A 27,997-nucleotide genomic window follows, 5' to 3' on the forward strand; every position below is an offset into this window, starting at 1 on the left:
GAAATCAATGAAGCAGTACAAACCTGCTTTGGGTGACCGGACTTCAGAGAGGGAAATAGCTTTGGATCGACACAGCTCCTCCTCGTACTCTGCTATCGTTTTTTCAAACAGTCCAAATATCTCTTCAGCAGCCGCAGTCAGTCTCTGGTTGACTAAAGCTCTCAGCATTTGGACTTTCGACATTTTCACAAAATCACGGCGACTCTTCCTTTCAGGCACACTCCGTAAATCCGTTATTTTGGGCCCATTAAAAATATATGTTGGACTCTTGCGAACAGGCACTCCCTCTAGGCCTGCCTGTCTGAGTTCCGTCTCCGTGAAGCTAGCAAGCTAAGCTACCTCCACGTAGCATTCTTGTGCAGCAGGAGATGAGATTGATGTTAAACATTCAGAGAGTTTGCACAAAGTCCACTTCAACGATTTATCCATCCATACACACAGGCTTTGTTGGAGTAATCCGACGTGTTTTATAGCTAATAGCCGCGTTAGCACCATAAAGTACGTTCATAAACTGCTTCCGGTAATATTCTTCTTCTCTGAGGTTAAACGGCAGCTTGCACCATTAATGTCGCATGACTGCCATCTTGTGGACATTTCTAACGCAGTCCGGTTTCTGGAATACACAGGGAAGTTCTTACTGCTTCTATAGACAATATGAAGGCCTGATTTAATTTAATCATCATCTAAAGCTTGTGTATGAATAAACCAAAATGTGTGAGGAATGAAACGATGGGTAAAAACTGCAGAAAAAAAAGCCACATCAAGACTAAGGTCAGCAGATCACACAGGGTGAAACAGTGGTGGTATCTAACAAACATGGAAAAGCTACAGAGAGAACTGAAGAAATTAAGTGTTGAATCTTAAATATTATACATTGAGGAAGGAACTTATATGCCTTGTTTGAGTTTTTACTATTACCTTGCATCAGGTGGAAAGGTTCTCATACTTTTGATCATGTCTTTCTAGTGCATTGTCGTATTTCTAAGCAGTTTCTTTTTCTTTTTGTGTAGAGTTTGCTTTAAAAAGGTGTCAAAATGAAAGAAATCCTTTCTGTCGCACCAGTAATATATCTGATATAAATATATATATATAAAAACAGCGGACATCCGCCAACCTCCAGTGAAACTGTCAATCAGGCTAGCAAATATTTAAATCTGTCGGCAATTTGAATGACAATGGTGGTTTGAGCAGAATATCAGAGCAGGTTAAAAGATGCGAGTTTGAACATTTCCAATCTGTAAAGTGTCCTGAGATAACGTTTGTTGTGATTTGGAGATAAATAAAAAAATAGGGTTGATTGATCAAAGCAAAAGGTTGTGTGACCTGGCTTTACAACTGTTTGCAGATTCTTTAGTCTATCAGTACGCACATGCACCCATGGCGACCCTGAAACCCCAAAGCTGACACTCATGCACACATGCTGTTATTTCCCCTTATTTTTACACATATCAGCAATGAACAGATTAAAATTAATTTTGTTATTTTATTTGGTATTTTTCAGAATGATTGTTCCACAACATAAACATTGGAAATACCACAGCATTGTTCATGGAGTAACCCTACTGAAATCATATCTTCTCTTGTTAGAGACCTTATTTATAGTATTTTTACTTCCAAGAGTCCAGTGCTTTAGTAGCACTCGTTTAGGAGTCAGCACGTAGCTTGTAGCTTATCAGTGTTGAGCCATGAGTCCTAGCCTCTGCAGGAAAAATGGCCTAACAAGCATCTCTGCAGCATTACGTATTTCTGCTGCCCTCACCAAGGCACTTGTGAATGTGGAGACAATGAAGTCGAGAGAAACATTTCTCACGAACACTGCAACTAAATGGTTTCTCTCCTGTGTGGACGGTCATGTGTCGACTCAACGTTACTTTTTGGGCAAATGTTTTACCACACACTGAACAACTGAATGGTTTCTCTCATGTGTAGACAGTCATATGCTGACTCACATGCCCTCTTTCAATAAACGCTTTACCACAAACTGCACAACTGAATGGTTTCTCCCCAGTATGGCTTCTCATGTGAATAATCAAACTTTGTTTTACAAACTGAACAGGTGAAGGATTTTTCTCCTGTATGAACCCTTAAGTGTGAGGTTGCGTGTGAAGTCTCTTCATGAGTAACAGGTTGTAAACGACTGTCTGGATGAAAGCTCCTGTCTGGCTCCCGTCACAGTCCTCTCCATCAGCTGCTGTTTTCAAACGCTCTGCGTCTCGGTTCTCTTCTGTTTGGGTTTGATGAAGCTGTGAGGACTGAGGTTTCTCTCTTTATCTTCTTCACTCTTCATAGGGACAGCAGTGAATGTGAACTTGATGATATCAGCCTTGTCCAGATCCTGAAGCTGTTCTTCCTGCACACTGCCTTTGTTTATATTTTACAGGGCAACAACTTACAGTGAGTGATACATGGGACTGTTAAAGAAAGCAGGATGAGACTTGTTGTTAAAACCACCACTTAAGCATGAACAGGACAAAATCAGCAAAGAGATGAGAGGTACAACTTTGTCCACAGGGGGCGCCAAAATCAACAGACTGAAAGTTCCTCACAGGAGCTTTAAGGTTGCAAACAATTGAGTTCTTTTTCTTTTGATTGGATTGCCATTTTGCAAACCAGCTTAAAGGTGCATTACCGCCACCTGCTGGACTGGGGCGCAGCACAGTAGATTGGCATCGTTAAGTCTATCCCGACCTTCAAAATAAAAGTGACAGAAATTGAATTGACAGCGCAAATTATTTTGTTCAGAATAACCAGTTGTAAATGTAGAAACAATATAACTGGTGCAGAAACATATTGTTAGTGTGCTGAAAGCTAGAACTGTAGATGTATTTAATAAGCATTTTCCCCACAGCTGTCCCTTTGTTCCTGCTGATGCCTCACAGCATATGGCCTGAAACCACTTATGTCTTTGAAGTGAGTTCTCTGAGTTTTCCTTTTAAATACTTGCAGCTTGTGTTATTTCCCCAGTTTGTTAGCAAAACAAATGGAAAAAGGGACCTTTGAGCAAAGTCAATCTAGAGAGATGAATAATTTCCCCCTCCAGTGTCGGCATGCACTCACAAAAAATGATTTGTGAATTTTTCTATTAGTTTTACAGCTTAACCAATTGGCTTGGAGCCGAGAACCACAGACAGAACGTCATAATGATTGATAGACGTACTAACACATTGTTGATTTTGTTCTGCAAAAGAAATTTGCTGACAAAAAAGTTTGAATACTCAGAGTCTTACCCTTAAAGTCTGAGGAATCAGTTCTTTCAGTAAACAGATAAACTGTCTAAATGTTCTTACCTGGTATGAGATGCATTATTTCTTAATAAGAGTAAGCGTACTTTAAGTATCATTTGTCATGTATGTATTAATTTAACATGTATTTATATTGGGACAAGTATGTTGCATGTAAACCAATACTACTCACTGCACTATGTATAGACGAAGACAAAACTCATTGCTTGTCCGTGGATGGGCCTTTAAAGTGCATAAAAACGATTACATACAATGCTTCACACGTCTTAACGTAAATTCAAGACCAGGAGAGCTCTTTAAATCTTCGATACATTTTTCTACTGTGAAGAAAACCAAGTCATTTAATGTTGAAGTCCAACTTTATAACAACAAATGTTGACCAGAGTTCTGTATAGGTGACTACGGAAGCCCATTTTCCCGTGATAACGAGTTATTTCTGGTCGTTTTCTCGAGATCTCGACCTATTTATCTCGTTATCTCCAGAAAACAAAGCTGGTTTTCTTGTGATAACGGGATAATTTTCCGGCGATCAAGAAAACAAAACAACAGGCTGCTCACTGTGATGTTAAGACCAGGACATGCCATGTTGCCATTGCCCACTAATGAGGTTAGTTAAGCCTGTTTCTAAGTTTGTTTTGTGCTTTTTCAACTCTGGGGATACGATTTACGATCATCTGATGTTATGGTGGTGCTGCACGTGTAGCTATGGGTGCTGCGTCATTATCTCGTGATAAATAAGTCATTATCGCGGGAAAACGGAGTAAATATAATGTATGGATGCATGTCCGCTAAGGGCTTCCATAAGTGACAGAAGATAATTATAGATGATTTAAGTTAAAATAATTTAAACATATAATCCCAAAGAGCACAATGCACTGTGAATGACTTAAAGAAAGAAGACAGATGTGAATCAGAACGATCATGTGGCTTCCTCCTAGCTGGACAGTTCAGGTGAAGCTTGACTTATCTTGGATTGTTACTGCTCTCTCCAACACACTTGTGTTTTTTCAGATACTCGAGCCGAGCAAATTTTTTATTACAAACATTGCAACTATATGGTTTCTCCCCCGTGTGGGCTGTCATATGTCTTTTCATAGCTCCATGTTGTGTGAATCTATAACCACAAATATTGCAACTAAATGGTTTCTCCCCAGTATGGATTCTCATGTGAATAATCAAACTTCTTCTTAGAGTGAAACTTGTTTTACAAATTGAACAGGTGAAAGGTTTTTCTCCTGTATGAACCCTTAAGTGTGAGGTCAGCTGTATCCTTTGTGAGAACCTGATACCACAGACAGAGCAACCAAAGGGTTTCTCTGCCGTGTGGATTCTCATGTGCCTCACAAGCTCTTCTCTACATGGAAAACTTTTCTTACAAACTGAGCATGTGAAACATGTTCCCTCTGAGTGACGTTTCATATGCTTTGTTAAGGAGATCTTCTGGGAATATCTTTTGCCACAAACTGAGCAGCTAAATGGTTTCACTCCTTTCAGGATTCCAGTGTGTTTCTGTAGTTGTTGTTTTTGGCCAAAGGCTTTAGAACACTCAGCAGAGCTCATTAATGCGTTTCCGGTGTTACATTCAATATCACCTACAGGTTCTTCTTTGTTCTGCAGAGGGTTTAGACCAGACTGAGGTTCACTGGTCTCCTCCCAATCCCACCTACTGACTTTAGTCTCACATTCAGAGGAGTGTGAACTTTCATCATGAGTAACAGGTTGTAAATGACTGTCTGGATTAAAGCTCCGGTCTGGTTCTGACCCTCCACAGTCCTCTCCATCAGCTGCTGTTTTCAAACACTCTGCATCTCTGTGCTCTTTGGTTTGAGTTTGTTGAAACTGCAATGACTGAGGGTCCTCTTCCTCACTCTTCAGGGGGACCGGAGAGAATGTGAGCTTGATGATATCAGCCTCCTCCAGCTCATGAAGCTGTTCTTCCTCCTGATTGGTCCAGACTTCCTCCTGTTCCTCTTTAATGGGTGGTAGTTCTGGTGTATTATCCTGGTCCAGACTGGGGCTCCACTCCTGCTGCTCAGGGGGAACCTCTTCATTACTAACCAACAGCTGCTGGATATCTGTGGAGAAAAATCCAAAACATCTAAAACACTGACATTTTTATTATGTGGGGAGAAATGTTTCACACTTTGTAAAACATAGTGGTTATTAAAGCTTAATCAAACCACAGTAATATTGTGAATGTTTGCATTTTGTCAGTGTTTTGATATGTGCTGCTGCCCTTTTAACTTTTGACGCTTCATTTTTAGGCCCCACCCCCATTCCCTCAACAGGCTTTGCCTTTTGTCATTGTTTGTAAATAAGAATTTGGTCTTAAAAACTTGTCTGGTTAAATAAAAGTAAATTAAATAAAAATGGTTGCATTTTGTCAGAGCAGAAAAGAAATACAGTTACTGCAGTGAAGGCACCTGTGATTCTATGCCCCTTTATGTGAACGTCTAAACCCATCAGACCGTAATCCATATAAATCTTTCAACTGAAGTCAGAAAAGTTTTTGACTGCTGAAGAATGCAAAGACGCCGTTTAGATTCTGTCTGCATTTGCATTCGCTTGCCTTTGCTCTTCACATGGACTGCTTTTCCTGCATACGCAGCAGCCTGCTGGTAGATGATTGGTCAATACTACACGGACTACAAGCTTAATACAAACAGAAACCAGAACACTTCTGGCACTAAAAATCCACGTTCCTGCCGACAGACTACATGTAGAATCTGTAAATAGAGATAAGGTTTTATTATATGTTCGCCACAGATATAAGATACCAGACATGGCTCGTCATAATGGCTTCAAAATCTGGGATGGAACAATCTATACTGGGTCCAGTTTTAAAGGGGAACTATGTAGAGGCGTATGTTTCTTATTAGTCTTTTTATCTTTCTACTAATACACAATTACTGTTTTTTCAAAGCATTAGGCTTAAAAGACAATGTGTCTGTCTAGAATGAACCAAAAACACAAATATTGTGGAAAGTGAAAGTATGATTAATTAAATTTAAGCATGGGAATGTTTTCATGATGAGAGGGCAGTTTGAAGCGCCCGGCTAATTATAAGCAATGAGTTTTTACTGATAATTATGAAGGATGCAGGAATATTGCACAATTGCAAGCTTGACCTTTACTGCTGAATTACGTTTTCCAACTGGATAACTTTACTACCTCACAGCAGACAGCCGTAGATACTACCCATAGGTGGCGATAACAATACCCCATTGCATTTCATACTCGCCACTTCCAACATTACACCAGGAGGCAGAGGCTAGCAGATGTTTCGCCAGATTGAAAGTGAGATAAATAATGCGACTGTACATACCTGCTCTGTGTAAACGGACTTCCGGGTTGAAAACGGCGTCCAGTATTTTGCGTTGATTCTCTTTGGATCGACACAGCTCCTCCTCGTACTCTGCTATCGTTCTTTCAAACAGCTCAAATATCTCTTCAGCAGCCGCAGTCAGTCTCTGGCTGACACAAGCTCTCAGAATTTGGACTTTAGACATTTTTCCCTCAAGACACACTCCGTAAAATAGTTTAAAAGTCGCGTTCACAGAAGTCTATCTCCAGCTAGCTGCTTAGCTTCTAGCGCTAAATAGCAGAGTTCGCTCTTTCAAGCTAGCAAGGTAGGCTAACCTTTGGCCTCTGGATAGTCCACAAATCCAAATTCGTGTAACGTTCTTAACTAACAGGAGTTAGGTTATATAGAACACCCAGAGACAGAGAGCAAAGGCCCCTTAAACGCGTTTATCTACATATGTTCTGATGGTTATCTCCGATTGTATCGAAATGTTGTAAATCACAGTTCTTTTTCTTCTTCTTTTATTTCCGGCAGACTACGCACGCGCTGTGCATTGCTGCCTCCCACCGGTGTAGAGGCGGTAATAATTTTGACTCCTTATTAGGCCTATATCCGCCTTTAAATAAAGTGTATCGTCATCACCTTCATCATCATTATTACATATTTTAAATTGTGTCGTAGTCTTTACAGTGTTGCGTTTCATTTATTTTATTTTTTCTTCTTAAATATATGTTATGTACATAAATGTCCATATTTCCTTGGCTGGACAGGTACCATAAGCATTTTGCACCGCATTGTTCAACTAATAACTGTGTATGTGACAATAAAAATGTGAAATTTAATACCAGAGAGCACAATGCATGCTAAATGACATGAAAAGAGACACATATGAAAACAGAATTGAAACGATCATGTGGCTTCCTCTTAGCTGGACAATTCAGATGAAGCTCGACTTATCTTGGATTGTTACTGCTCTCTCCAACACACTTGTGTTTTTTCAGATACTCGGGCCGAGAAAACTTTTTATCACAAACATTGCAACTAAATGGTTTCTCCCCTGTGTGGACAGTCATATGTCTTTTTTGAGTTCTATGTTGTGTGAATCTTTGACCACAAACTGAACAACTAAATGGTTTCTCCCCAGTATGGATTCTCATGTGAATAATCAAACTTTGTCTGACAGTGAAACTTGTTTTACAAACCGAACAGGTGAAAGGTTTTTCTCCTGTATGAACCCTTAAGTGTGAGGTCAGATGTATCCTTTGTGAGAACCTGATACCACAGGATGAGCAACTGAAGGGTTTCTCGCCTGTGTGGATTCTCATGTGCCTCACAAGCTCTCCTCTCCATGGAAAACTTTTCTTACAAACTGAGCATGTGAAACATGTTCCCTCTGAGTGACGTTTCATATGCTTTGTTAAGGAGATCTTGTCAGGGTATATTTTGCCACAAACTGAGCAGCTAAATGGTTTCACTCCTTTCTGGATTCCAGTGTGTTTCTGTAGTTGTTGTTTTTGGCCAAAGCTTGTAGAACACTCAGAGCTTACTGGTGTATTTACATTATTACATTCTTTGTCTTCTACAGGTTCTTCTTTGTTCTGCAGAGGGTTTAGACCAGACTGAGGTTCACTGGTCTCCTCCCAATCACAACTTCTGACTTTAGTCTCACATTCAGAGGAGTGTGAACTTTCATCATGAGTAACAGGTTGTAAATGACTGTCTGGATTAAAGCTCCTGTCTGGTTCTGACCCTCCACAGTCCTCTCCATCAGCTGCTGTTTTCAAACACTCTGCATCTCTGTGCTCTTCTGTTTGAGAATGTTGAAACTGCAACAAATGAGGTTTCTCTTCCTCACTCTTCACGGGGACAGGGGTAAATGTGAACTTCATGATATCAGCCTCCTCCAGCTCATGAAGCTGTCCCTCCTTCTGATTGGTCCAGACTTCCTCCTGTTCCTCTTTAATGAGTGGTGGGTCTGACGGGTCCTTCTGGTCCAGACAGGGGCTCCACTCCTGCTGCTCAGGGGGAACCTCTTCGTTACTCACCAACAGCTGCTGGATGTCTGTGGAGGAAAATCAAATATATACAAATTTTATGAATATTGCAATTCCCAATTAACATCTAAAACACTGGTAGCACTACTTTTTTTAAATGTGGGGAGACGTGTTGCACACTTTGTAAAACAAAGTGGTTATTCAAGCTTAATCAAACCACAAGAATATTGTGTATGGTTGCATTTTGTCAGAGCAGAAAAGAAATACAGTTACTGCAGTGAAGGCACCTGTGATTCCATGCCCCTTTATGTGAACGTCTAAACCCATCAGACCTTAATCCATATAAAACTTTCAACTGAAGACACGAAAGTCTTTGACTGCTGAAGAATGCAAAGACGCCGTTTAGATTCTGGCTGCATTTTAAGGAGCCACATACTGTATATTCGGTATATTTTTTTCCCGGCAAAATTGCAAGCTTGACCTTTACTGCTGAATTACAAATCGTTATCCAACTAGATAACTTTACTACCTCACAGCAGACAGCCATAGATACTACCCATAGGTGGTACTATAAACAATAACCAACTGCATTTCATACTCGGTCACTTCCAACATTTTAACAGGAGGCAGAGGCTAGCAGATGTTTGTTTTCGCCAGATTAAAAGTGAGAATAATAATGCAACTGTACAGACCTGCTCTGTGTAAACGGACTTCCGGGTTGAAAACAGCGTCCAGTATTTTGCGTTGTTTCTCTTTGGCTCGACACAGCTCCTCCTCGTACTCTGCTATCGTTCTTTCAAACAGCTCAAATATCTCTTCAGCAGCCGCAGTCAGTCTCTGGCTGACACAAGCTCTCAGCATCTGGACTTTAGACATTTCTGCAAAATTACGGCAAATTTTCCCTCAAGACACACTCCGTAAAAATAGTTTGAAAGTCACGTTTCGAGTCCGTCTATTTCCAGCTAGCTGCTTAGCTTCTAGCGCTAAAGAGCCGCGTTTTGTCTTCAAGCTAGCAAGCTAGGCTAAATTTTGGCCTCTGGAAGGTCCACAAGTCCAAATGCTTAGCATATGAGTTTTATGTCAAACATCTAGAAACCGAACAAAATCACCTTTGACACGTCCATCCACATATGAAGGCTCTAATGGCTCGCTCTGATTGTAAATAACAAGAGTTCTCTTTCTTTTGATTTGATCCGCAGTTGGCAAACAGGCTTAAAGTCGCATTACCGCCACCTACCGGACAGGGTATGGCTAGGATAAGCGCTGTGGCTAGTACTGTATTGCACGTCTTTCCTGGTCTTCAAAATAAAAGTAATAAAACTTGTATTTACAGACTAAGGGCGGGTTCACACCAGCCTTGTAGTCCGATCAAACCGAACCCTGGAGCATTTGTGAATGCCGGAATCAAACTCTGGTGCGGACCAAACAACCGGACCATGGTCCGCTAGAAAAGACGGGTCTCGGTCCGTATACAAACGAACCACGGTCCGGTTTGATTCTGGTGAGAACGTAAACGGACTTAAAGTAGGACCAAATACAGGAAATAAACCATACAACTGTGCATTGTATGTTTACGGGTGCTGACATTTGCAAACACGCAGCGAGATGAGCAGAGGACACACGTGAGGGAGCAATGGGGAAATAGAAATATGGGCTGACCAAACAATTTCACAAACGCTTGTGGAAACACACGAGAACACGGAGGTGTTCAGACTGTTCAGTGAGAAAGTAAAGGAGAATTGAACTGATCGATCTGTGGAACGGTGTCGTTTAAAAAAAAAAACTCCGACATCAAAACATTAAAGTCCGTGATCAAGTTGAGTGTGATTGATCAGTGTGCTCTCTTGCTTTGTTTACTTCAGGGAGTTTTAACACGTGGAAATTCTGACCAATCAGAGAGCAGCTTCCCCGGGCCGTTTGGTCCGCTGTAAAAGCTGCCGTGTGAACACAAACCAAACTCCAGGCAAAATGCAACTTTGGAACAATTTGGTCTTCGATTGGGATCAACGGTCTTTAGGTGTGAATGCGCCCTTAAAGTAACACGTTGTTCAAAATGAATAAAGGTTCAAAAAAGGCGATCGATTGCATGTAGTAACAACATAACCTAAACAGTACAGAGGCCTATAGTTATATAGAATTTTATTTTATAAGTATTTTCTTTATAAAAAAATGCCTGTAGATGGCAAAGAAATCAATAGATTGAAGATGTAAAGAATCAATTAGCGTCCTTTGTCTGCCAGAGAGGAAAAGGTTTATTTGTGACTCTGAATTATTGTTCCTTCTGCTTTCCTTGCGCTTATTGGAGAAAGAATCCCGCTGAAGGGGCAGAGGATAAATACTTTGACTTTAACAATTTGATTCAGTCACAAGATAAGATTAGTGAAATGTCAGGATCCCCGTTTTCCCTTTCTTCCTGCTGATGCCTCACAGCTTATTGCCTGAAACCACTCGGTCTCAAAGGTTAAAGTTTTCCTTTTGGATGCTTATAAAGGCTTTCAAACTGAGGTGATTTACCGTGGAGCAATTTTCTCTAGTTTGCTAGCAGACAAAAATGGAAAAAAAAGGCATCTTCTAACAATGTCAATAAAGATTTTCCCTCCAGTGTTGGCATGCACTCTGTCTCTAATTAGAGTCCCCAACACACTTGTGTCTTTTCACATACTCAAGCCGAGCAAATTTTCTATAACAAACATTGCAGCTAAATGGTTTCTCCCCTGTGTGGACAGTCATGTGTCTTTTCAGAGTTCCATGTTGTGTGAATCTTTGACCACAAACGGAACAACTATACTGTTTCTCCCCAGTATGGATTCTCATGTGAATAATCAAACTTCTTCTTAGAGTGAAACTTGTTTTACAAACTGAACAGGTGAAAGGTTTTTCTCCTGTATGAACCCTTAAGTGTGAGGTCAGATGTATCCTTTGTGAGAACCTGATACCACAGGATGAGCAACTGAAGGGTTTCTCACCTGTGTGGATTCTCATGTGCCTCACAAGCTCTCCTCTCAGCATCCGGACTTTAGACATTTTTTCCCTCAAGACACACTCCGTAAAATAGTTTGAAAGTCACGTTCGCGTACATCTATTTCCAGCTAGCTTCTAGCGCCGACTTCTCTCTTTCAAGCTAGCAAGCTAGACTAACTTTTGGACACTAGAAAGTCCAAAAATCTAAGTGCTTGGAACACTCTTCGCTAACAGGAGTGAGTTTATGTAAAAACCCATACACAGAGAACAAAGGCCCCTTAAACACGTCTATCTACATATGAAGGCTCTGTTGGTTATCTTACGGTTGTAAATAAAGAAGAGTTCTTCTTCTGCTGCCTCTTCTCTTTTGATTGGATTGGCGGTTGACAAACCAGCTCAGAGATGCATTACAGCCACCCACCGGACTGGAGTGTGGAGCAGTAAATATCAAGTCTTTCCCGATCTTCAAAACAAAAGTGTCCGAAATTGAATTTACAGCAAGATGTGTTTTGTTCAGAATAACCAATTAGTACAAAATGACGGCACTTTATTCAAGTAAATGTATAAATAGCACAAAATAAGAATAAATTGTAAAATAAAATAAAACCTGCTCTTCAAAATATAAGGAACACATTTCTTATTTACAGACTCATATACCAATGCTACTCACTATATTAATTATAGACCATGAAAAATGCCTCTTCGTCCCTGGATGGGTCTTTAAAATGCATGAAAATGATTACATATAATGCTTGAAACATCTTACCATAAATTCAGGACCAGGAGAGCTCTTTACATTTTAGATATACTTTTCTACTGTGAAGAAAACCAAGTCATTTAATGTTTAAATTTAATTTTATAACAACAAATGTTGACCAGGGTTCTGTACAGGTGACAAAAGATACTTAAAGAGTATTTAAGTACAATTTTAAAATATAATACCAAAGAGCACAATGCATGGTGAATGACTGAAAAAAAGAGACGCACATGAAAAGAGAATTTAGACGACCATGTGGCTTCCTCTCAGCTGGACAGTTCAGGTGAAGCTCGACTTATTTTACTGTATTACTGCTCTCTCCAACACACTTGTGTTTTTTCACATACTCGAGCCGAGCAAATTTTTTATCACAAATGTTGCAGCTAAATGGTTTCTCCCCCGTGTGGACAGTCATATGTCTTTTCAGAGTTCCATGTTGTGTGAATCTTTGACCACAAACGGAACAACTATACTGTTTCTCTCCTGTGTGGACAGTCGAGTGACGCCTCAGATTTCCATGTAATGCAAATCTTTTACCACACACTGAACAACTAAATGGTTTCTCCCCAGTGTGGATTCTCATGTGTAGAAGCAAATTGTTTCTAAGACTGAAACTTGTTTCACAAACTGAGCAGGTGAAAGGTTTTTCACCAGTGTGAACTCTTAGGTGAGAGGTCAAGTTTGAGCTTTGTGCAAACCTTATACCGCAGACAGAACAACCAAAGGGTTTCTCTCCAGTGTGGACTCTAACGTGCGTCACAAGTTCTGCTCTCGCTAGAAAAGTTTTTTTACAAAATGAGCAGCTGAAACGTTTTCCCTCTGAATGAAGTTTCATATGAGTCGTTAAGGAGGTTTTTATGTGGTATCTGTTACCACAAACTGAGCAACTAAATGGTTTCACTCCTTTTTTGTCGGTGTGTTTCTGCAGTTGTCTCCTTTGGCCAAAGGTTGCAGCACATTCAGACGAGCTTTCTGATGTTTTTCCAGTGTTACACCTAATATCACCTACAGGTTCTTCATTGTTTCGCAGAGGTTTTAAACTTGACTGAGGCTCACTGTTGTCCACCCAATCACAACTACTGTCATCAGTCTCAGATTCAGAGTGTGAAGTCTCGTCATGAGTAACAGGTTGTAAATGACTGTCTGGATTAAAGTTCCTGTCTGGTTCTGATCCTTCACAGTCCTCTCCAACAGCTTCTGTTTTCAAACACTCTGCGTCTCTGTTCTCTTCAGTCTGACTTTGACAAAGCTGTGAGGACTGAGGTTTCTCTCCATCGTGTTCTTCACTCTTCACAGGGATAGGACAGAAAGTGAACTTGATGATATCAGCCTCTTCCGGTCCTTGAAGGTGCTCACCCCTCTGATGGGTCCAGAGGTCCTCCTGTTCCTCTTTAATGTGTGGTGGTTCTGGTAGGTCCTCTTGGTGCAAACTGGGGATCCACTCCAGCTGATGAGGGGGAACATCTTCTTTATTCACCAACGGCTGCTGAACATCTGTGAAGTACAAAGTCATACATACACATTTTTAGAATATTGTAATTTCCTGTTGACATTAAAACTACTAATAGAGCTACTTTGTTAAATGTGGAGAGAAATGAGGCACATTATGTGAAACATACTTTGAAATAATTCAGACACAAACAAACAAGAAGCCATTGACATCATTTGCATTTAGTCAGAGCAGAAATACCTTAAAATGACTGCAATTAAGGCACCTCAGATTCCATGCTCATGTTATGTGAACAGTCAAACCTACTAGCACTGAGTCCTACTTGTGCCGATTGTAGTGTAGCTGGCTTGCTGGATTTATCTTAGTGAAGATGAGCGCTACCCTTTGTTGTAACATACTGTGTGTTTACTTCATAGTCAGTTGGTATGGAACCAGCAGTTTAATGGTCAAATATTAGCATTATATTGCTAACTGTTAAAATGTTCACTTTTTAGAATGTTACCTTTGGGCTCTAAGTTAGCGTTGCTAAAACAGTGTTCGCAAGTTATTATTAATGAAGCTAAAAGATGTAAGCCATCCAATCCTTTCCTTCCACCTATCTTAGGGTCAGATCGCAGCATCCTGCGACCTAACCTACACGTCCGTCAAGCAATATTTCCCAGGTCCTCCTGGGGGATCCTGAGGCATTCCCAGACTAGATGGGATAATCCCTCCAGTGAGCTCTGGGTCTACTCCCAGTTGGACCGGCCCCGGAAAACCTTCAACAGGAGGCGCCCAGCAGGATCTTGCTCAGGTGCCTGAATTCTCTTAAAGCCAGTGGCAGCCATTATACATCTAAGATGGCAGCAAAGCATAACTTCCTGTGTAGGCTCGTGTTCTGGAGCAGAGAAGTTGACTTCATATCTGGTTGATGTATTTCCATGCTTATAATTTATGGTATCAGATCGGTGCAAGGAAAAGCACGTTCACCGATCCCTGATGCCGCAATTTAGGAAGTGATGCCTGAAATTTAGACACATTTCAGATGCTGGCATCTGTATTGTGACAGTCTAGACTCAAACCATAATTGAAATACTCCTTTATGTCACAGTAATCATGTTTATAGTACATTGAAGGCTATATTAGCAGCATGCCACAAAAAAGAACCACAGTGCACTGTATGCTGACGGAAGATAGCAGCAACATCATTTTTAATGCAGACCGTATTTGGGTTTATCACACTGATTGAACTGGCCTTCGATAAATTGCTCGGGCTCTTTATATATGTTTAGAAACAGGAACAGGATCCATGGGCTTCTTGGCCACATCATTGTTGCAAAATTGTTTCTAAATTTAAAAAATAAAATGTTCATTTAATCTTGCCAGGTTAAGATTTGTCACCTTACAAAGGCACAAGACATTAATGCACCTGATATAAAAAAAACATGGATGCCGTCTCTCCATCTGAATCACTTGAGATTCACCTTAGTGAAATATTCACAACATAGTTGATAGCTAGATAGATGTAGTTTATTGATTGATTGATTTATTGTGGCGTTACAGCACAAGAGAAAATAAATACACAGTAAAAATAACCCTAACACTAGAAGAAAGAAAATAATATATACATCCAGGAATTCTAAGAGCAATAATAGATAATAACTTCAACTATCAATCTAAAATATAAACCAACATATCTTAGGTGTAAACACACATTACAGGGAGGTAGAGGTGTTAATGTACAAATACAGTCTGTCCAGTAAATGTGCAATTACAGTGTACAGGCTGTTTAACAGCACTGACTGTCAACACATGATGCACTCATTTGTTTAAAGTGAGAAAACTTTACATACTTAGTCACTTGTAACGTTTTAACAGTAGTCAGAGGATGGCTGCGTGTTACTCAGCAGTTTACAGTGAGATTAACAACACAACTGTACAAACCTGCTCTGTGTAACTTCCGGACTGGTACTTTTTCTTGTCCGTGATTGTCTTTGGATCGACACAGCTCCTCCTCGTACTCTGCTATCGTCCTTTCAAACAGGTTAAATATCTCTTCAGCAGCCGCAGTCAGTCTCTGGTTCACAAGAACTTTCAGCATTTGGATTTTAGACATTTCTTTTTTTTTTTTTTACAAAATCGCAGCTATTTTTCCTCCGGACACACTCCGTCAAAACAGTTTGGTCGCTCCGTTATGTAATACGTTACTACGATGGTGTCCGCCTATTTACAGCTGAGAGCTAAGCTGTAATTAGCTTCGTATGACACAAGGAGATCATTTAAACTTAAAACATTTGCAAACAAATGAAACAACATCGGATCTATTCAGATAGGTTTAAGTATTTTGGCTCCTTTTGAAATATATATCTATATATACACTCCTTGTAGCGCGGTGTAGCACAGTTCCGTCTCCGTCTAATTCCAGCTAGCAAGCTATCATTACGCTAACTTCATTTAGCATTCTTGGCCAACAGGAGATGAGTCTGAGCTCAGTAAGATCCATCAACTGAAACTCAAAGAGTCCGATAGATTGTTTTTCTGCACACAGGCTCCGGTGGTTAACTTTGGGTAAGGTACGTGTAACTTACGGAAAGAGTTGGCATGTTAACCACAACAAGAGAATCAACTTCCGGTACCATTCTTCTTCTTTGGTTTTTACGGCAGGTTGCATCCTTAGCGTTGCATTACTGCCATCGTCTGGAGCAAGTAAAAATTGCACTGTCCAGATTTAACTTATCAAAGGAATAACAGGTAAAGTTCATCTTGTCCTTATACATAATCTGAGAGCCTGGAACACATTTAATCCATAAAACATAATCATTCTTATAAATTGTCAATATCATTGCCATTGTTTCGTACCCTGTAGCGATACTTGTATCCCCACAGCCTCTTAATGGGCCTTGCAAGACAAAAAGTGTGTTCCCTCTTAACACAAACTGAAACAAATCAACAACAACAACGAGAATCAAGAACTGATCTCATCAAGGAACTTTAAAGGTATACTCTCTGTTAGGTCACTATCTATCGCTAGATGAGGATGTGATTGAGCCTATGGCCCACTGATGAAAGCCTTGCATTTGCAGTATATAGTATTATTATGGACTGGGTGTCTGTGGAGACATTCATGGTCTGCCAGAGAGGGTAGGCGGAGCTAAGCGGCTGCTCTTCCGGTCTCTGCAAGTGTTGCGAGTAAACAGTAATCTAAAACAAATTGGACGCTCAGATGAAGCAAACAGTCTAAAAAGGAAAGCGACCGTCAGCCAGGAAAATCAAGAGTTACAACCGGAGCCAACCGTGGACGTCTGGTTAAGTTGGGAAGTGTGCTCCCGCAATTACCGTTTCCCGCCATTAGAGGCGCCAAAGAGAAGGAATGATGTGGATGACTGTTATTCTCCTTAATATTGGAATCATGACAGACAACTTGAAAATGTTACGATTTTATTTACTACAAAGACCCCCGTTCTACTACACAAATTGTATTCATGTTTTTTTTGTTCTCTGCTATAGCAGTAAAATATTGACTGGAGGAATTAAATACAAGAGACAACACCTCTGACCTGTAAGAGGTCACACAACAAAAACACCTTGAGTGTATTGTGATGTATAAATCTTCTTTCTGTGTCTTTAATTTAAGATCTGAAACTGAAAAATAATCCATTTAAACACAGAAGTCCTATAAATGAACACAGCATAAAAGGAAAATATTAAAACAAACCTCATTTTATCCATCCATTGAATCCATTACATTTTCATTCTCATCCCTCCTGATTTTTGACACACAGTAGATGAGGGAATCTTTAATCACAAATGCTGCAAAATGTGGTTTTCTCCATGTGGACAGTCAAATGTCGTCTCAGGTTAACATGATTTGCATTTTGTTTTACCACAAACTGAACAACTAAATGGTTTTTCCCGTGTGAACAGTCATATGTTGTCTCAGGTTTTGGTATCGTGCAAATCTTTTACCACAAACTGAACAAAAGAAAGATTTCTCTCCCGTATGGCTTCTCATGTGTGAAACCAAATAGTTTCTTCGACTAAAAGTTGTTTTACAGATTGAGCAGGTGAAAGGTTTTTCTCCTGTATGAGCTCTTAAGTGTGAGTACAAAGTTGAGCTTCGTGTGAACCTCGAACCACAGACGGAGCAACTGAAGGGTTTCTCTCCAGAGTGAGTTCTCATGTGCCTTACAAGCTCTGATTTCCACGGAAAAGTCTTCTTACAAACGGAGCAGATGAGTCGTTTCGGGCCTGTTTGGATGTCTTTGTTTTCCTGTGGGCCAAAGCTTGTGGCACATTCAGACAAGCTTAGAAATGTTTTCCCAGTTTTACCTTTCATATCACTTACAGATCGTTCATTTTGCAGAGGGTTTAAACAGTTTAAACCTGACTGAGGTTCACTGGTCTCCTCCCAACCACATCTACTGACTTCAGTCTGAGAGGAGTGTGAAGTCTTACCACAGTCCTCTCCATCAGCTTCTGTTTTCAAATGCTCTGCATCGCTGCTCTGTTCAGTTTGGGTTTGATGAAGCTGTGAGGCCTGGGGTTTCTCATCATCTTCTTCACTCTTCACAGGGACAGGGGTGAATATGAACTTGGTGACATGAGCCTCTTCCGGCCCTTGAAGCTGCTCTCTCTCCTGACTTATCGAGAGTTCCTCCAGTTCCTTCTTCATGAGTTGGCACGCTGTGAGATCCTCCTGGTCCAGACTGGGGCTCCATTCCTGCTGCTCAGGGGGACCCTCCTGTTCTCTCACCAACAGCTGCTGGACGTCTGTTAAAACAATGAAAAACATACAAGTTGAAAAAAACTGTAATTAATATTAACATATAAACTGCTAATATCACAAAGTTATTTAAACGTGGGGAGAAATGTTGCTTATTTATGACTTATGTGGGAGTCAGTAAAACAAAAATAAACGATTATGTCAGAGAAGAAAAGTGATGAAGTGACTGCAATCAAGGAAACTCGTTATGTTCACGTGTGAATCAGACGGTCCTGAGTTCAGATACATCTCTCAGCAGAAGACATACAATTGATTTACAGAAGATGCTTTGATTCTGCCCTTGAGCCTGTTTGTACAGAGACTTTGTCTTCACATAATTTGTGGTATTTCTTATGTACCAATTGTATTTTATGTTCACGTCTGTGTTATGTGTTCTATCTGGAACAATTTAGTTGGAAGAGTAAAGGTTAAATACATGCATATTGATTCTTAATGCAAACTAGGCCATATATAAGACTTATCATGAATAAATATCCAAAGTATCTATGTAAAGGGAGAGAAATGTGCAAGTGATCTCATCTAAAAAAGACTTTAAATTACTCCTTCGTTGCAACTACAGATTATTATTTATTATTTCTAATCTGTTCATTCATAGTGTCCAAAAGATGGTAAATAATCCCGTTTACATTTACGATTGCTCTGATGTCAAAGGGCTCATTTAGGATTGGATCGGACAATCTTTGTTGTCATAATACATACATATAATACACAACTCCCATGGATGTCATCATGATAGACACAAAGCCAACAGAAACAACAGAAACACTGCCTACAGCTTGTTTAAAAACCCAACTGCTGATGGAACAAATGACCTCCGATATCTGTTGGATGTGAAGTTTTTACCATATTTGTGAGTAATTAATGTCAACAGATGAGATGCCTGTTTGTTTACAGTGAGTAAATATTGCCTACTCGTTCACTTATGATTTTACCAGCAGGCAGATGATGAACGCTGTTTTTTTCCCACCAGATTAAAGTGAGAATTAAAATGAAACTGTACAAACCTGGTCCGTGTAATCGGACTTCCGGGTTTGATACGGCGTCAGGTAGTTTGTGTTGATTCTCTTTGGATCGACACAGCTCCTCCTCGTACTCTGCTATCGTCCTTTCAAACAGCTCAAATATCTCTTCAGCAGCCGCAGTCAGTCTCTGGCTGACAAAATCTCTCATCACTTGGACTTTAGACATTTTCACCCAATCACAGCAACTCCTCCTGCAAACACTCTCCGTAACAAGCAGTTTAGTCACTACGATCTGCGCTGTGTAACTACGTCTATTTCCAGCTAGCAAACCAAGCTAACCCCACTAGCTGCGGAGGGTATCAGAAAATATTTTAAACTTAAAAATAAAATAAAGGTAAAGGATTTTGATCTACCAGACAGGGTTATGTGGGTGTTTTGGGTCCATGTCTCCGACTAAACAGTCTCGTGAGTCCGAATTACCTCTGAGCGAGCTAACATTACACTAACTTGCGTTAGCATTCTATGCTAACAGGAGATGATACTAAGGTGAAACAACCAGAATCTCTGCGTAAAGTCATCTTAAACAAATGTAGACATAATTACAGTCTCTTAATGTAAAATACGTAGTAACTGTTAGGATTATCATGCTTCCGGTGTCATTCTTCTTTGAGTTTTAATGGCGGTTGACAAACCAGCTTAAAGGGGCCTTACCGCCACCTACTGGACTGGAGTGTGGAGCAGTAGATTGGCAGAGGAAAAAAAACAATTTAAATTCTCTCTATAACTCTGGTTTCTCTGAAGTACTTGTCAAGAAGACTGCGAACCTTACATTATGATTTTCCTAGTAGATTTCCCAACTGATGTTGCGTTTTCCATGACTTCGTTCTGATTTTAATTCCCTTCTTTGCTCATCATACCCTTTGCAATCTATTAATACATGTTTGACAGTTTCCGGTTTACTATAGTGTATGCGTAGTCCAGTAGGTTTCTTGTTTGTTCTATGGAATCTTTTATTTAACCCTGGATGTTAAATCAGCTTCGTCTTCTTCTTCGAGATTATGGCAGATTGCAACCAACGTTAAAAAGGTGCATACCGCCACCTATTGTACCGGAGTGTGTAACATCAGGGTCTGACACTGTGCTTAAGGTTACATAAAGGAAAAAAAGAAAAAATTAAACAAACAAAACTTATTTAAAAAAAAGAAAATTCAAAGAAATCCCTTCCAAATTCCATGCAATCTTATCTGATCTTTCGTTACCCTCCACCCCAGCGTGAGCAGGAACCCAGCATAACTGTACATTAATTCCAACCCTTTGTATTCTCTGCATTATTGTACATATTTCCATCAGTGAATCTTGGCCACATATCAATAGTCCTAGCGGACGTTTCCCTCATTACTGCAGGTGGTCTGTGAGATTTTCACAATTGTTTAGTTGAGAATAGCAGTCACGGATAACTCAGCAACAAAATAAGTTAAATAAAAATGTAAATATACATTTAATAAACCAAATTTTACATTTAATATTCCTTCTTTCAATCTAAGTAGCGTATAGGGAAAATATAATTATTTTACAGTTTGTTATATTTCAAGTAGTGATTTTGCATAGAAAACACACAACATAAGAGATAATGCATAATTGTATAGATCAAACTGCCCAACTGGATACAAAATTCGAGTTGAAATGATAAATGGAGCGGCCTGTTTCCTCCGTGTGGACAGTCAAGTCTCAGTTACATGATGAGCGATTTTTTTTTACCACAAACTGAAAAACTTTCTCATATATTTCTCATATATATATATATATATATATACATATACATACGTACATAAAGTAAAAAATAATAAGAAACAAATAAACCAAAAAAATAAAGATATATCTTCTATCTGATTTGTTCTCCTGAGATATTGTAACAGCCAATAACACTCCTCCCCAGAACTTCTCTGTAGTAGATCATGAAGATCATAGTGCAAGTATCAGGGCTTATGCTGCCACTCTGGAGCCAGATCCACTGGTGGGCATCCTGGGTACCACTTTGAATAAGTGTCAATCACAAGCACTTTCATCATGTGTGGTGTTAATGAAAAAAGCAATTCTTCAGAAGAGGAAAGAGGAGCCTGCAGCCACCTTCGAGGGGTAGCTGAGGGAACTTGTATTACACTTGGAAGAGTTGAAATACAATTTAAACAGGAAGCCATTTGTGAAGGTTTGGCAGCCTATTAAAACCTTTATGAACAAGGTAGATCAGTGATCTTAATGTTAACCAGGTATCCTGATTATATGATTCTTATTTATTTTCCATTCTGTTCCTGTTGCTTTTATTTAGTCTGGTCGTGCTCTGTGTGCCTTGACTATATAATAAAGTTATTTTTTTGTCATGTATTTATTCTATTTTATTTTATTACAGCCGACATGCACAGTTCAAAACAGTGTGTATGAAAGAAAGCCTTGCCCTGTTAACAGTTCTTCAGGGAATTAGCACACCCCCTTTGTTTGTAGACGATTGTTGTTTTTTGCCTTGTAATAAATCCTTTCTAATGTTCTGTGCAGTCAATGGTCTGTTTGAAAACAAGAGATTGGTATTACGTTAGTACATTAGGTACGGTATTGTCATTACAAAAGTATTGTCATTTTCTCATGTTGATTTGTTTTCATTGGAATAACAAATTGCCATGGCTACTAAATGTATGACCCTGTTGTGAAAACCAAAATAAATGTTCAGTATCAGTTCTTCTTTCTGCCTCATGTTTTGATCAGTGAAGCATGACATGTTCGACATCTTCTTCCACAATACATTCATCTTTTGTAAATTTGTCAGCTATTTAATTTCCTTTTATTCCTTTATGAGCTGATATCCAAACAAGTATTACATTTAATCCCATCATTTGTATCCGATAAAGTGTTTGTTGCAATTCTATTAAAACATCTGGTCTGCTGTCTGGTCTGTTTGTCAAGCTGATTAATGACGCACTAAAGTCAGAGCTTATTTCTGTTCTCAAAGGTCTTATCTCTTCCGCCCACTGCAGTGTGCATCTCCCCAGTGTATACTGATAATCCATTACTGATTCTTTCATCGACTTTAATGTTGAATTCTGGAACAATGACGCAAATAGTTAGCATATCAGCCACGGTAAATAAAAATGCTTCCGGTACTCTTCTTCGTCTTCTTGTTTAGCGGTTGTTAGCCACTAGGGTTTAAGGCGCAATTCCGCGATCTTTCATGCTGGAGTTTTTACCGAGGTTTTCCTATTTCTGTTCAGACCAGAAGAAAGACGGATAAGCATTTCACCTCCTCAATGCCTAAAAGTTTTAAGATTCACCACTTGCCTCACCTTTGCTCCTTCTCTAGCTTTTCTTTATTTGTTTTGTACTTTTGCAGTGACACAGAACATGTTCAACCGTTTCTTCTTCTTCTGAGCCACATACACGCATAGATGCCCTGCAGTAAATAGAGAAATATCCTCCAGGACGGAGAGATTTTTCTTATGATTTCTTTAAAAAAATATCAGTCATGCATAATTTCTAAAATAGCATGTTCTATATAAACTCATTTAAAATGTAAATGTAAGTTTGATAAACAAAATTCTACATGTAATATTCCTTATTTCATATAATGTAGAATAGAAGGAATATAGATTTATGTTACAGTTTAGTATAATAAAATTAGAATTAAAATAATCATGTGCTTTCGTCTTAACTGAAAATATATTAGAAAGCATCTCTTAATTTAGAGTCTGTATCAGAGTTCAGGTCTGATATGAGTTGAGGAATTTTGCCCTCTGTAGTTCACCTGCTCATCATCTGAGTAGCATGTGTGTTACTGAAGGGAATTACACTGTTAAAATATCACACAGGCAGTTTATGGAGATATTTTTTTTACTTAAAGCACCTGAATCAAAACATTGTACAAATATCCTCTCATTCAGTTTTGTTAGATAGTAAAAAACGAAACAGACCTACTTTTTTCTTTTTTTTTCAATCAATTTGCTTATTGAAAAACAATTGGACAAATCAGCTAAATTGATAACTGCCTTAGTATCAATCATACCTCAATTACTAGGGATGCACAATATTATCTGCACGTTATCGCTATCTGCAGATCATGGCTTGAAAAGGACATATCGGCATTGGCAGAAAAATATCGGTATATCACAAATGGGGAAAAAATCCAATATCGTGCACCCCTATCAATATCCACCCCCTACTGCTTTAAACACATGATGGTGACAAATAGAAGATGAGTGCACTTTTTCCCACACATGCTGCAGCTACGTTTCCTCCGTGTGGACAGTCAAGTGTCGTCTCAGTGTTACATGTTGTGCAAATTTTTTACCACAAACTGAACAACTAAATGGTTTTTCCCCCGTGTGGACAGTCATATGCCGCTTTAGAGTTCCACGTTGTGCAAATCTTTGACCACAAACTGAACAGCTGAACTGTTTCTCTCCTGTGTGGACAGTCAGGTGTCGTCTCAGGTTTCCATGCAGAGCAAATCTTTTGCCACAAAATGAACAACTGAAAGGTCTCTCTCCAGTATGGCTTCGCATGTGTAAAACCAAATTGTTTCTAAGACTGAAACTTGTTTTACAAACTGAACAGGTGAAAGGTTTTTCTCCTGTGTGAACTCTTAAGTGTAAGGTCAAAGTTGAGCTTTGTGCAAACCCTGAACCACAGATGGAGCACCTAAAGGGTCTCTCCCCTGTGTGTGTTCTCATGTGCCTCTCAACATCTCCCTTCCATGGAAAAGTTTTTTTACAAACTGAGCAGCTGAAACGTTTTCCCTCAGAATGATGTCGCATGTGAGTCGTTAAGGAATTCTTCCGTAGGTATCGTTTACCACAAACTGGACAGCTGAATGGTTTCGGTCCTGTTTTGCTTCTATTGTGTTTCAGCAGATGTCCCTTGTGGCCAAAGCTCGCAGCACCTTCAGAGGAGCTGTTTGATGTTTTTCCAGTGTTACATTTCATATCACCTACAGGTTCTTCATTGTTTTGGAGAGTACTTAAACCAGACTGAGAATTTTTTATCTCCTCCCAATCCCAACTACTGTCATCAGTATCAGATTCAGAGGACTGCAAAGTCTTGTTTCTGTTCTCTTCAGCTTGTTTTTGATCGAGTTTTGATGACTGAGGTTTCTCTTCATCATCCTCACTCTTCACAGGGACAGGAGTGAATGTGAGCTTGTTGATATCAGCCTCTTCTAATCCTTGAAGCTGCTCTCCCTCATGACTAATTGAGAGTTCCTCCAGTTCCGTCTTAATGCGTTGAGGCTTTGTTGGATCCTCCTGGTCCTGACTGGTGCACCACTCCAGCTGCTCAGGGGGAACCTCCTCTTTTCTCACCAACAGTGGCTGGGCATCTGTGGAAAACAATGGAAAAAAATACGGGTTTACTGTAATTAATGTAAACATTCGATAGCACTAAATAGTGAATCGTGGGAGGGGCGTTGTGGTAGTCATAATATTTTAACATCAAGCAAAGGATTGAAGATGGTTCCTCAGCAGATTAAAAGAAGAAGAAGAATAAAACTGTACAAACCTGCTCTGTGTAAACGGACTTCCGGGTTTAAAACAGCTTCAGGTAGTTTGTGTTGATTGTCTTTGGATCGACACAGCTCCTCCTCGTACTCTGCTATCGTTCTTTCAAAAAGCTCAAATATCTCTTCAGCAGCCGCAGTCAGTCTCTGGTTGACAAAAGTTCTCAGCATTTGGACTTTAGACATTTTCACCCAATCACAGCTACTTTTCCTCCAGAGACACTCCGTTAAAAACAGTTTAGTCACTACGATATGCGCTGTGGGGCTACCTTCTATTTCCAGCTAGCGAGCCAAGCTAACCTCATTAGCTTCGTCAGCCACCAGGAAATATTTCAAACGTAAAACATTAAGGCTGAAAGACTTCTGAAGTCTATCTGGAAAATGTGGGTCCATCAAAATATACATATATCAGTCTTTACCTCTATCTCTACACTCTTTCTACCGCTGTTTCCGAGTGCCGTCCACAGACCGAGCTAACATTACGCTAACTTACTTTAACATTGTGAGCGTACAGGAGACGGACCAGGTGAACGACCCGACTCTCTGCTGTCAGTCCACCTAAACAAGCTGAAACACAGTGTCTGCTAGTTCACTTCGACTGTATCTGACCATGTACGTGGTAACGGACAGAGTTAGCATGTTAGCCACGGTAAGTAAAACTGCTTCCGGGTATCGCGCTTCTTCTTCTTCTTTGTGTTTTTTGGCGGATTGCAATACCAATTTAGGTGCATCTCGCTGCCTACCGTCCCGGATTATGTAAAACAGGATTCAAAATCAGTTTTCATTAGCAGTTTAAATATATAAGAACAAAATGAATATATAAATGATATTAATTATACAAAGAAGAACTATATTCTGTTCAACTTTTTCCTCTAAGTTCCACTCTTCCCAGGGGTACTTTTATATCTACTTCTCTTTTCTTGAGGGTTGCCTTTGCGATGAAATCTGCTATTTAATTTCCCTCAACTCCAGCATGCCTGGGAATCCAGCTAAAATCTCATTAATGGTTTCAGGGCGAGCTTTTGATTTGCCTCCTCTTAAAGCGCAGCTGCTGAATCAGAACAAATTAATACTTTATTTGGATTTATGTCCTCTATCCACCACAACTCCTAGAGAGTTGCTAACAGTTCTGCAGTGAAAACAGAGCTCATATTTGAGATTGGCTTATTAAACCCAAATCCACGCTCAGCCACAAACACCCCAGATGCATTCCCAGTCTCTGGGTCCTAAAACCATCCGTGAAAATGAAATCTAGCTTCTGTGTTCAACTAATGTTCTATTTTAGGGCCTATCCCATTACTGTTTCCATATAAAAAGGTTAGATTGATGTCCACTTCTTACATTAGCCAATAAGGCACAGGTGACCAGCCCATATGTTCTGCTATGCTCTCCTGGCCCACTGTTGTCAAAAAATTACCTGAACTTGATCTTAAAATCTGAATCCCACGACTCCTGCAAAAGACACCTAGCTAGGAAGGATTGTATGGAGCCACCCTGCTTTACCCAGTGCTGCAGCCCCAACTTAATGCACCTTAACCAGAAGGGCATTTCTCTCATTTCTATGAGTAGGGGCTGGGGAGGTTGTAAAATATTAGCGGTCTCCTGGGGCACGACGTTCCGGGGGCCACTGGCTTGAGCCTCAAACATTTTTAATGAAGCCCTGATGTTAAATTCAAGCCTACTGCAAAATTGACACCTGAACTCCTAACTCCCATCACAAGTTTCACGAGAGGAGAGGAGAGATGCGTTCAGGTCCAGGTGAAAAACTCAAACTTTTAAAAGAGGGGAGGGTAAGATGGGTTCTTTTGACCTACATATAATGTGTATTTTGTTGTTTAATTAGCTCATCCTACTCGTCTAATCACATGTGATACAGACAGACAGAGAGACAGACAGACAGACAGCATATAATAGAAAGGGAGGGAAAAAGAGAGAGAGGAAAGAGACAAAGAAACTATCTTAAAAAGTTTATTGTAAGTGTCTATGAATGAAGAACTGATAATATCACAGTAAACTAAAGGTAACTTGTGAATTTCACATGTTTCCAAGTCTTGTCAATAAATGTGAAATGATAGCAGTTGAGGTACACATTTTAAAAATGTCAATAATTACTTTGAATAAAATAAAGAGTGCATAAAATTGCATCAAAATAGAGCTTGGGGGAGAATCCCCCAGACCCGCCTGCTGGGGCCTAAGGCCCCACAATGTCCTCATATCCCAACACATGTAGCAAGCTCAATCGATGTTTATCGCATTGTCAAATCTAATAATCAGGTCTCTTCTGGGCTGCATACTGGCATGCAAAATAAAAAATTACTGTGTGGCAGAAGAACAACTTATATTTTACCATTTGCAGTGGGTGGCGCCAAATTCTAAACTTGCATAGGGCACTAAAATGGGCAGAGCCGGCCCTGTGGAAGCCCCACAACAGAGTGTCTAATTTACTAAGCCATGACTTCACAGCTGAGCCATAAACAAAACATCCATAATCTAATACAGATCGTATCACTGACCCCTTCTTCTTCTTCTTCTTCTTCTTCTTCTTGTTTGATGGCAGCAGTTCAACAAGCATGTGGAGTTTGGATCGCAGTTACATATTTCTACTAAGACTAAAAGAAAGATTTAACGGAGGGAAAACACAGCTTTATATTTTCCATTTTAAATTCTGTAAACTGTCAACACACCACAGTGATAAATGCTTCACTTGTAGCTTAATGACTTCCCTGTATGCCCACCAGGTAGCAGCAGCGTCTCACTGAACTCGCTGAAGAAACTAAAGAAATGAAGTTCTCTCTCCTCTTTTTTCTGAACACATTTCAGCTGTATTGTTGTCTGTGATCGATTTTTGATTAAAACAACCAAACATAAAGCAGGATTTAATAAAAGTCACTCTAAAGCCTTTAAATTACCTGAGTAGGCTGAGTACAGTTTAAGTGAAGGCAGTTTATTGTTATTGTTCATGTTGAAACATCAGCGGATAGATCACATCTCTCCAACGTGCACTTTAAGACTCAACATTAAAACTGTTG

General features: G+C 39.8%; 6 protein-coding genes across 6 annotated transcripts in view; all 6 read right to left on the bottom strand.

The window, feature by feature from the left end:
* Window positions 1-374, bottom strand: part of LOC138609297 (zinc finger protein 501-like) — a 6,360-nt gene extending 5,986 nt beyond the window's left edge. Inside the window, exon 1 of the mRNA XM_069681936.1 lies at window positions 24-374. Coding sequence (XP_069538037.1) covers window positions 24-183 — 160 coding nt within the window. The 5' untranslated portion in view covers window positions 184-374. The remainder of the gene's footprint in view (window positions 1-23) is intronic.
* A 3,094-nt stretch (window positions 375-3,468) lies between these two features.
* On the bottom strand, window positions 3,469-6,824 carry LOC138609302 (zinc finger protein OZF-like). The gene is made up of 2 exons (XM_069681942.1): window positions 6,568-6,824; window positions 3,469-5,317 (listed from the first exon to the last, which is right to left on the bottom strand). Exons 1-2 carry the CDS (start codon window positions 6,749-6,751, stop codon window positions 4,206-4,208), a joined length of 1,296 nt encoding a protein of 431 aa, XP_069538043.1. The 5' UTR covers window positions 6,752-6,824; the 3' UTR covers window positions 3,469-4,205.
* A 498-nt stretch (window positions 6,825-7,322) lies between these two features.
* Window positions 7,323-9,448, bottom strand: LOC138609303 (zinc finger protein OZF-like). Its single transcript, XM_069681943.1, has 2 exons — window positions 9,233-9,448; window positions 7,323-8,608 (listed from the first exon to the last, which is right to left on the bottom strand). The coding sequence occupies exons 1-2, from the start codon at window positions 9,414-9,416 to the stop codon at window positions 7,500-7,502; spliced, it is 1,293 nt and encodes a 430-aa protein (XP_069538044.1). The 5' UTR covers window positions 9,417-9,448; the 3' UTR covers window positions 7,323-7,499.
* A 2,934-nt stretch (window positions 9,449-12,382) lies between these two features.
* Window positions 12,383-16,261, bottom strand: LOC138609300 (zinc finger protein 271-like). Its single transcript, XM_069681938.1, has 2 exons — window positions 15,632-16,261; window positions 12,383-13,752 (listed from the first exon to the last, which is right to left on the bottom strand). The coding sequence occupies exons 1-2, from the start codon at window positions 15,801-15,803 to the stop codon at window positions 12,554-12,556; spliced, it is 1,371 nt and encodes a 456-aa protein (XP_069538039.1). The 5' UTR covers window positions 15,804-16,261; the 3' UTR covers window positions 12,383-12,553.
* Window positions 16,262-17,484: 1,223 nt separating this feature from the next.
* LOC138609312 (zinc finger protein OZF-like) lies at window positions 17,485-20,084 on the bottom strand. Its single transcript, XM_069681953.1, has 2 exons — window positions 19,475-20,084; window positions 17,485-18,457 (listed from the first exon to the last, which is right to left on the bottom strand). The coding sequence occupies exons 1-2, from the start codon at window positions 19,656-19,658 to the stop codon at window positions 17,586-17,588; spliced, it is 1,056 nt and encodes a 351-aa protein (XP_069538054.1). The 5' UTR covers window positions 19,659-20,084; the 3' UTR covers window positions 17,485-17,585.
* Window positions 20,085-23,327: 3,243 nt separating this feature from the next.
* LOC138609306 (gastrula zinc finger protein XlCGF57.1-like) lies at window positions 23,328-25,320 on the bottom strand. The gene is made up of 2 exons (XM_069681948.1): window positions 24,971-25,320; window positions 23,328-24,791 (listed from the first exon to the last, which is right to left on the bottom strand). Exons 1-2 carry the CDS (start codon window positions 25,152-25,154, stop codon window positions 23,701-23,703), a joined length of 1,275 nt encoding a protein of 424 aa, XP_069538049.1. The 5' UTR covers window positions 25,155-25,320; the 3' UTR covers window positions 23,328-23,700.
* Between the last annotated feature and the right edge of the window lie 2,677 nt (window positions 25,321-27,997).

The sequence above is a fragment of the Semicossyphus pulcher genome, unplaced genomic scaffold, assembly GCF_022749685.1.
Source record: "Semicossyphus pulcher isolate SPU_LCO1_2020_fin unplaced genomic scaffold, fSemPul1.0.p SCAF_5, whole genome shotgun sequence".
Lineage (NCBI taxonomy): Eukaryota > Metazoa > Chordata > Actinopteri > Labriformes > Labridae > Semicossyphus > Semicossyphus pulcher.